A 10,283-nucleotide genomic window follows, 5' to 3' on the forward strand; every position below is an offset into this window, starting at 1 on the left:
CTCCCGGATACTGAACATTTTGGAGTCAATGAGAAAACCTGCCCTTCCTGTCAACTAAAAGCCAAGCCTATTGGCATGACACCTGCACAATCCATTCCAAAGTTTGTTTGATTCCAGGAAACTGATACAAAGGAACCACCATTCTTGGCAATTACCTTGGCTCAAATGGGTACTTACCACATACAGGCCTGTGCACCTACTGAGGTATCTGCTAGAGACTCATGGTGTTGGCTCCACATACTTCAACTTCACTAGTTGCCAAATTTTGGGTTGAATTTGGTTGATAACTTTTGAGCTCTATTTTCAAGTGGAACTAGATGACAGTGTCAGACAGTCATATTTGAGGAAATAGGATGTTTCTCATGATGGTATGGAGTGTCAGATTCTGGCTTTAATAGATTCTATGTACATGCAGTTTCATCATCTACCAGTTTATGGGTATTATATCAAAGTAGTTAGCATCTCCTTTCATTCTTGGGAGTGACCTTGTTTGGCTAGTAAATTATATGGGCCCTACTTTTTCCTATAAACATGCAAATGAAAACAAGGTGTCTGGGCCTGATTCATGTGCCAGAATAAATGTTTAAAGAAAAGCCTTAAAGAATTAAACTTTGATGTTTAATGCTGAGAACCAGTGCTGCCAATTAATGTTAAGCTTGGCTCAAGTAGCTGGGGATGATTAGTTCGAATCAATCTACAACTAGCAGTGGCTAATCTGGGGGAAAGCAGCAGAATTTACGTGTACTTTTGGGTATGTGTATACATGCATGTGGTGGGGGGAAAAGGCTGTGAGTGCTAAGGGTAAATATTTAATAGCCAATGTTTTGGGGAATTCACTGAATATGGCGACTGGAGAGAGACGCACAGTCAATTCTGTGAACCTGTGGTAGCCGGCTGCAGCGTCATTAGTGAAGAAACTGAACTTAGCATGGCTTTGAACACCTTTTTGCCATGTTTTCCTTTTATAGTGTTCATTCATTACTTTGGTAAGGATAAATTTTGCATATATGCTATACACACAGATGCTTCCTTTATATATAAATATATATGTGCATTTTATATATATGTAATATATGTACGTATAATGTGATAGATAATATTGTCAACTTGCTAGGATCTAGAATCAACTAGGGGAATCACCCAAGAAACAAACCTCTAAACATGTCTGAGTGAGACTATCTAGGTTAACAGAAATCTCACCCTAAGTGTGGGTAGCATCATCCCATTGGATGGGGTCCCTGACTGAAGAAAAAGGAGAAAGCAAGTTGGGTGCTGATGCTCATCTCTCTTTGCTTCCTGACTACAGGCACAATGTGATCAGGGCTTCAAGTTCCTGCTGCCATGTCTTCCCTATCATGCTGGGCTGCATTCTCAAACTCTGAACCAAAATAAACCCTATTGCCAAATATTTTATCACAGTAACAAGATAAGTAACTAACAAAGAAACAAACTTATCTGTGTCTATGTGACAATCCTAATTACAATTTTCTTCATTTTGTACAAATATAGGGGAAATGCCATTGAACACACTGAATGTAGTGGTCTCATTGATTGGACTGTTGGGGTTCCAGGGGACAAGAGAGACCTAAGAGTTGGCTATTCAATTTGCTTCTGATCTCCACAATTTGCATACTTAGAATAAAACATCACCATACAGTAGTGAGACAGATGCAAAATGGAAATTCTGAAATGAGTTGAGGGTTAGAGGAGAAAGTAAGATCTAACTCTGAACATAGAGAAAAAATGTAACATTTCAAACAACGAGAAAGATGAGATGGGATAACAGAGTGTGAGGTGCTGTGCATGGAACTGACTTTGCCCTCTAGACCAAGTATGTCATGTGGCTTCTTTCAAGAGTGGGAGGGAGATGAGGAAGAAACAGTCCATACTTTTGTTTATTGAATGCAGCTTTCACTAGTCACATGGCAACTCAATACAAACAGTCCAGCAATGGGTAGGCCATTAAATCTTGTTCTCATCAATGGAAACACAACATTAATAGTGAAGAGTAAAGGAAATGAGTAAAAAGTTCAGTGTTTCCTCCATCTGTGAAGCGAAGAGGTGCTTACCAATCCCAGGACAAGTCCTGAGGGAAACTAAGGTCACTAACTCCTGTGCTTCCAAAAGGGAAGTGCCTGACCCTTTTCTGGAAGTGCCTGACCTCTTTCTTCCAGTGGCTTCCATGTGGTTACACAAGTCTTCGGACTGGGTTACTGTGAACTATTAAGTTCTTCTAAAGGCCTGAGAAAGGAATCATACCTTCTGTGAGTACTGAAGTAGTTCCTTGAAGCCCTTTCCTTGTGCCTTAGTTACTGTCCCATAGAAGAATGTGACTTGCACATAGTGTTGGCTTCATTTTTCTGTAGTTCCTGTCATAACCCTGGGTCTTGAGAGTGGGAACTCAGCATCAGGGGATCTCAGTGTTCATTCTGAAGGAAGCTGTCCATGTGTGAACATTCTCTGAGGAGGCTCATCTTTGCCAGGCCACTGCTGACTGGGGGAGCTGATTTTTCTTTTAGAGCTTTAACGATTAGATAATTGTTTTAGCTTGGAATCCTAAATCAAAATGAATAGTATCTCCCAAAACAAGACAGACTTTGAGAATAAAGAATCAATTCATCCTACTTCCAGGTCCCTACATATATAATGTCCCTATGCAGGTCTCCAGATGGTGGTTGGGATCCTTGACTTGCTCTCCACTTGGGTACCTGGCTAGGTGGCAGGGGAAATAAAGTTCCCTTCCTAGGAAGAAGTAGTTTGCTCGTATTTCTTGGCATGAAGTAGCTTTCTCCACAGCTAGGATTTGAACCATAATTATTAAAAAGCAATTAGAGCATCGAGAAATCCTGACTTGGTCTGTGATTTTGTGGTAAGTTGTTTACTCTTTGTTTGCTTCCACGTTTCCATGTCCCATTCTGTAAGCACCTCATGGTGGTGGACTGGGTTGCTGTCCAAGATCTTAGAAAAGAACAGCTTTGAGGGGCCAAAGAGACAAAGGAAAACAAACCAAAGAAAACAGTGGTAGAGTTTGTCTTCAATGGCTGGGTCCCAGGCAGCAAGTGGCTCTTCCTCAGTGGTATGTCTCTCCCTAGCGGTGGTCTTCATAGTGCTAGCTGTTGTTCTCTGCCGTGAGATATTTCAGGGCAGCAAAGCCATAGCGTCGGGACATGTCTTGTTGAAACTCTTCCTTCAGGGTTTTGAGACATATGCGGTATTGCTTGTTGGAACGGAACTTAGTGATGTCGAAACTGGGGGCATGGGGCATGTGGATCATGTAGGCATTGGGCAACACGATGAACTCGTACTCCTGGAAGGAGGAAGACAAGGTAATGAGAGATCTTGCAAGAGCCTTGGGTCATATATGACTTTGAATCAAGGGACTGGAGAATAACACTGGAAAGCGGGCATACTAGCTACAGAGTAACTTGCTTCAGGACCATGCCCATGAACTTGTACAAAATATAGGAGTCATCTAAACTTTGGTTTGCTCATCTACAAAGTGAGAGTGAGAAAATCTATCTTGAGGGATGATGATGAGTGTTTCACTTTCTTAATTCCCTGGAATGGGTAAAATTGTGTTTTATGAATCCCACAGGCAAATAGAGGAAAGTATAGGGTTTGTTTGCAAAAGCGCTGTGAAAAGAGTCTAAAACAAAGGCAAGCAAGGCCTTGGTGATGGGAAAAATTAACTTTTCTTTAAACCTTCTCCATACAACATTTCTGGTCCCAGAAATACCACTGTTCTATCTAGGAACAGCAAAAGCAGGCCAAGGCTCATGGTCTGTAAACAGTTATGTTGGTAATGACATGGATATCAATGGATGGATATCAGGCTTTGTTTTGTTTAATGAGGACACTATTCCACAACCTTCTCCCAACACCAATGGTTCTCAGTCACCTAGCATAGCTCAGACTCAATGGAACAAGTGTTTCATGGATAGCCATCACTAACCTAACTTAGTGTTCCCAGATTTTGGAGTACTCTTGCTGAGAAATATTAACACTGTGGCAAAAAAGAGAAGCCCGAAGAAGAATGTGAATAGTGGGGTTCAAGGGATCCAAGTATCCCCCTAACTTAACCAGAGCAGTTTTGTGCCTCTGTGTTCAACACAGAGAATGATAAACTACAGCCTTTCTGGTAGCTGTCTGAAGCTGTACTGAAATCCAGCCATGCACATTTATTTACAGGCCATCCATGGAGGAAAAACAATTCTTGATCTGAGCAGGTGCAAGGTAGATTTGCAGGTCACACAATCTCCACACACTATCTGGTCTTCTGCAGAAAGTGTGCGGTACCTAGGCTTCACTTATTTAAATTATGCAGACTTCTTCTGAAGTATATTTGTTAAGAATTGCATAAATGAATGAAGGCTTTCAAGATTAAACCCAGTCTAAAAGTCACTGCTGTTTTAATTGAAGGGTAGAATAATTAACCACATTTTAGTGGCATGTTTTGTGCTATTTACAGTGACACAATTATACAACTTGAAAGCCAAGTCATGACTACTCATCCTGTGGCTGCCTTCCTCACTGGATGGAGGGGTAAGATGATACATTACAGGAGACTCACATTTGCCTAATCCTGGCCAGGAACCCAATTCTCTTGTGCAAGAACAAAAGATTGAGGTTTAAAGCCTAGAAAATCAGATTCATGTTCTCATTTTTAGTCCCTGAACACATCCTGTTCCTCTGAAGTTTGTTTTTAATCTTCTTATCTCCAAGGTTCTCTTTCAGTTCTAATGTCTGTACCTGTCTCCTTCCCTGAATAATAGCAGTAAGGTGCTCTGTTCCTACCTGTGCATCCAGTTCCATGATGTGAGCCACTTTGTTCCAGCCAAAGCCCACAAATCTTCGATCGTACTCAGGGCAGTCTCGTCTCACAACAACATATGGCTCAAAATCAGCCTCCCACTCAACTCGGTAAGGCATGGTGGCAGTCCGCCACTTGGCAAAGTTTGTGGGTGCATGGCCTTTAGTCCAAACGTGATACCTGGGAAATATGGAGATTGGCCAATGAATGAAAGGATGGAAGCTGAGCTTTTCCCAACCCTGGTGATGTGGAGGAAGAAGAAATGCATTTTGATATGTTTTTCTTACTGGGATGCACCATGTCCCTGCAAAACCCCATTCAAGTTCAAACCTTTAACAGGAAACAGGACCTTTACAGGCACAATTAAGTTAAAATTAGGGTGGGACTTAATCTTATGTCCCTTTATGAGAGGGATATTTGGACACACAGATACAGTGAGACTAACATGCAGATCAAACAGAGCTTAGAGTGATAGATCCATCAAGACAAAAGGGGGTATCAGGGATTGCTGGCAATCACCAGCAAAAAGACAGAAAGGAACAATGAAAGTGTCTTTCCTAGAGCTTTGGAAAACAACTTCTGACTCACAAAATTGTTAAAAAATAATCAACTGTTGTGTTAAACCACCTATTTTGTAGTGTTTTGTTACAGGAGCCCCAGGAAATTAATGCAGATTATCAGAGTTATCTGTCACTAAAGAGAAGACTTCATAAAAATGTCTGTGAACTTCCATGCACTTGGCACCATGGAATCTATATCTGATAATTCCCACCAGGGACCACTGGTGATCTGGTGATCCTGCTTAATCCTTAATGATAGGGCAGAACCTATGAGTAGGATACCCTCTGGTTATATTATATTCTGTGGCAAGAGTGGATTTTTTTAGATATAAAGCTTATTAAGCAGGTACATCTGTACTAACAAAATTTGAGATTGCCTAGGTAGGTCTGATATGACTCATGAGCCTTCAGATATGAAAGGAAGGAAAGAATCATGTTGTGAGCTCTTTATGAAATCAGGGTGCAAAGATCAAGGAACTAGGAGCTAATGAGGGTATACATCCAAAAGCTAGTAAAGATGAGACCTTACCCTGTGGTAATAAGGGAAGAAATCCTATCTGTAGCGAGCTGCGTGGAATCACAACTGATGGAGATGTATAATCAACTCCTGAGATGGCTAAGACCTGACTTATGCTATGATAACGCAATGATTATCAGCTGCCTGCATATGCGTGAGCCTATGGGCAGTGCCCACCTAGCAATCCGGGATTGGCAGCCCATACCTACTTAAGGGCTGGAAGAGGGTTTGCCCGGGGAGAGAGAAAATTGAGAAAGTGAATAAAGGTCCTGGAATAAACTGCAGTGAGAACTCCGGTGGTCGTGTCATTCCTTGAGGGAATGTATCTAATGAACAAAAAGAGGAATATGTGGCACTAGAGGAGACCTGTATTCTTCAGACATCTGCTTTCCTTCCAGTGATACTCTGGGCAGAGAGTTGGCTACTCAGTGCAAGCTGACAGACAGTGAGGTTGAGTCTTTACTGCTTTACAGTGTTGTGTTTATGGTATTTGCTATCTGGTGATGAGATATGACCACATGACAATCAAAAAAATATATTAGTTACAAATTTACTATGTTTGGGGACTATTTTATATGCTCTAGACACATTTATTGTTTTAAATTCTAAAAATGTATCCAATGTTGGGTTGCAAACAGTAACAAGGCCCAGGTAGCCTAGCCAGCTTCTGTGCCACTGTCCTCAACACTCATACAAGTGGAAAAAACTCAGGGGTTTGAGGCTGATTAGGACTCTGTTTGTACTCTATGTCCCTGAATTTACCACATTCCTTCTTAGGTTCCCAACTCATCTCAAAAAAAATTCCTTTCAGCTCTAAGTTCCAAGGCTCTCTCCTTTCCTATCATTATATTAATGTTCTGTTCTTACTTATGTGAGAGAGTGCACTGTGAAAGAGTGGATGGATAATCTAAAACTTGAGAGGTGTCTGAGAGGTATACCAGTGAGTGGGTAAAATATTGTCACTGTAAGTTGTGGGGAAGAAAGATGCAGGGAGTAAAATAAAGTTATAGTAGGGGGCAACAAAATCAGAAAGGGGTTAGAAAACATGGTAACCCCGGTGTATTGATTTGTTTTGTGTGCCAATGTGACACAAGCTAGACTTATCAGAGAGGAAGGATCCTCAGTTGAGGAAATGCCTCTCTAAGATCCAGATGTAAGGAATTTTCTCAATTAGTGATCAATGGGGGAGGGCCCAACCCTTTGAGAGTGGTGCCATCCCTGGGCTGCTGAGGCTGGGTTCTATAAGAAAGTAGGCTGAGCAAGTCATGATAAGCAAGCCATTAAGAAGTACTCCTCTATGACCTCTGCAGCAGCTTCTGCCTCCAGGATGCTGCCTTGTTTGAGTTCCTGTCCTGACTTCCTTCAGTGATGAATAGCAATGTTGAAGTGTAAGCCAAATAAACCTTTTCCTTCTCAACTTGCCTTTTGTGATGATGTTTTGTCACAGCAATAGAAAACCTAACTAAAACACTAGGGATTTATGGAAAAGCTTTGTGAAATAAAAGTAAGGGTGAGATCCAATAGCTTAGTTGTAGGAGAGAGGAATACAGATAATTCATGTTTCTAATCTAGAAACATCTCTATAAAGCTAGCATGGCTGAGAGAGTAAATGCCCCAAGGCAGGTGGCATGGAAAGAATATTGTGAGATGTCAATCACAGGTCTAATCTAAAAATTAGGCTATGAGCAGTTGATTTTCTGAGAATTGGCTGAACAGGCAGCTTTGATACCTGGTGCCTTAGCAGAAAAGGAACAGCATAAGTGATGACTGGAAATTTATATGAGGTTCCAAGCAAAGTACAGTAGGTGCTCTGGACTAGGGTTCAAATCCCTGTTCTGCCATGTAGGAAGAGAGGACCTTGAACAATGAAAAACCTTAACAGGGCTTTGGGGCCTGCCTTATTGTCTGTGAGGTTTTAGGAGCCCAGAGAGAGGCCCTGCTCCTGTGCTGAGGAGATCAGGAGTGGTGAGTGACTGGCCACCCAGCTGGCCGGTCATGGGAATGGAGTCTAGGCCTCCTCCAATTCCCTAAACTTTTCTGGCCATCCAGCTGGGCGTGTTCCTGGCTACTGGCTTTCTTTACCCCATTCCACCTTGCCTACAAGTACTCCTTTTAATCTGTGGGGTCCTTAGATCCCACAGCACAGCCTGCTTCAGGGCAGAGGGAATCTGAGAGCCAGCTCCAGTACTGAGGGGACCTAAGAGAGGGCAGACCAAAAGAAAAAAAAACTACCAAGTACACAGTCAGCCACAGCAAACATTGGACCAAGAAGCCTCATTTGAAGGAAGAGATGGGCAGGCGCCAATGCAAGAATTCCTCCAACAACCTGAAAAGCAACATGATAACACCAGAATCCAGTGAACTCACAACAGGAAGACTTAAACACCCTAACTCAGAAGAAGTAGAAGAAATTGACTTTACACATAACCTTATGAAAATGATGGAGACCCTTAAACAGGAAATAAAAAACTCCCTTAACGAAATGGAAGAGAAGATAAACAAAAAGTTAGAAGAAATTAATAAACCCCCCAAAGATACCCAAAAAAACCAAGAAAAAGCAATCTAAGAGGTAAAGGAAACAGTTCAAGACTTGAAGACTAAAATAGAGGTAATAAAGAAAACACAAACTGAGGGATGGCTGGATATGGAAAATCTGGGTAAAAGAACAGGAACCACAGAGACAAGCATAACCAACAGAATACAGGAGATAGAAGAAAGAATCTCAGGCACTGAAGATAGTCTAGAGGAAACAGACTCATTGATCAAAGAAAACAGAAAATCCAACAAATTCTTAACACAAAACATCCAAGAAATCTGGATGAAAAGACCAAACCTAAGAATAATAGGGGTAGAAGAAGGAGAAGAATTCCAGATCAATGGCCCAGAAAATATATTCAACAAAATTATAGAAGAAAACTTTATATATAAAGGTAAACCTATCAGAATTACACCTGACTTTTCTATGAAAACCATGAAAGCCAGAAGGTCAAGGAGAGCTGTGCTTAGGACACTAAGAGACCATGAATGGAAGCCTAGACTACTATACAAGCAAAGCTTTCTTTCACCATCAATGGAGAAAACAAGATATTCCAGGACAAAAACAGATTTAAACAATATGTAGTCACAAACCCAGACTTACAGAAAGTACTAGAAGTAAAACCTCAACCCAAGGACGCCAACAATACCCACAATAGCACAGACATCTGACAACCCTCCACCAGCACATCTCAAAGAAGGGAAACACTACCACCAAAAAAAAAATAACCAGAGTTAACAACCACTGGTCATCAGTACCACTTAATATCAAGAAACACACCTCAACCTCAAAGTCAGACACTACCTCAGACAGAGTAGAGGGTTGAGAAAAGGTTTTCCAATCAAACAGACCTAAGAAACAAGTGGGTGTTGCTACCCTAATATCTAATAAAATTGATTTCAAAGTAAAATGAATCAGAAGGGATGGAAAAGGACACTTTATACTCACAACAGGAACAATTCATCAAAATGAAGTCCCAATCCTGAATATCTGTGCCCCTAATATAAAAGCACCCATATATGTAAAGGAAACATTAATAGAATTCAAAACACATCAAACCGTACACACTAATAGTAGATTTCAACATTCCTCTCTCACCAATGCACAGGTCAACCAAACAGAAACTTAATAGAGAATAAGAAAACTAGCATATGTAATGAATCAAATGGACTTAACAGACATCTATAGAACATTCCACCCAAACAAGAAAGAATATACCTTCTTCTCAGCATCTCATGGAACGTTCTCAAAAATTGATCACATACTCAGTAACAAAACAAACATGTACAGATACAAAAAAAAAGTGGACCTGATTTGGACCTTGGGATTTCAGTCCGGTGCTCCAATGTGGGACTCTGTCTCTGTCTCCTTTCATCGCCTGATGAAGGTTAATATCCAGGAGGATGACTATGTTTTTCTTTGGGTTTACCTTGTTTTAAAATTTATTTATTTATTTAAGGATTTCTGCCTCCTCCACGCCACCGCCTCCCATTTCCCTCCCCCTCCCCGGGTCAAGTCCCCCTCCCTCATCAGCTCCAAGAGCAATCAGGGTTCCCTGACCTGTGGGAAGCCCAAGGACCGCCCACCTCTATCCAGGTCTAGTAAGGTGAGCATCCAAGCTGCCTAGGCTCCCCCAAAGCCAGTATGTGCAGTAGGATCAAAAACCCACTGACATTGTTCTTGAGTTCTCAGTAGTCCTCATTGTCCGCTATGTTCAGCTAGTCCAGTTTTATCCCAAGCTTTTTCAGACACAGGCCAGCTGGCCTTGGTGAGATCCCAATCTTATTTAGCTTCTCTAGGATCATGAATTATAGGCTCAATGTCCTTTATTTATGGCTAGAAACAAATTATGAGTGAGTA

The 10,283-nt window shown here is 41.4% G+C and overlaps 1 protein-coding gene across 5 annotated transcripts in view; it reads right to left on the reverse strand.

Moving 5' to 3' along the window:
- Positions 1-1,876: 1,876 nt before the first annotated feature.
- Large1 (LARGE xylosyl- and glucuronyltransferase 1) overlaps positions 1,877-10,283 on the reverse strand; it is a 573,700-nt gene continuing 565,293 nt past the window's right edge. For all 5 annotated transcript variants that reach the window (XM_026777408.1, XM_026777405.1, XM_026777407.1 and 2 more), the window contains 2 exons: positions 4,795-4,990; positions 1,877-3,307 (listed from right to left, as the gene is read on the reverse strand). In XM_026777408.1, coding sequence (XP_026633209.1) covers positions 3,110-3,307; positions 4,795-4,990 — 394 coding nt within the window. In that variant the 3' untranslated portion in view covers positions 1,877-3,109. The remainder of the gene's footprint in view (positions 3,308-4,794; positions 4,991-10,283) is intronic.

The sequence above is a fragment of the Microtus ochrogaster genome, unplaced genomic scaffold (genome assembly GCF_000317375.1).
Source record: "Microtus ochrogaster isolate Prairie Vole_2 unplaced genomic scaffold, MicOch1.0 UNK63, whole genome shotgun sequence".
NCBI classification, from domain to species: domain Eukaryota; kingdom Metazoa; phylum Chordata; class Mammalia; order Rodentia; family Cricetidae; genus Microtus; species Microtus ochrogaster.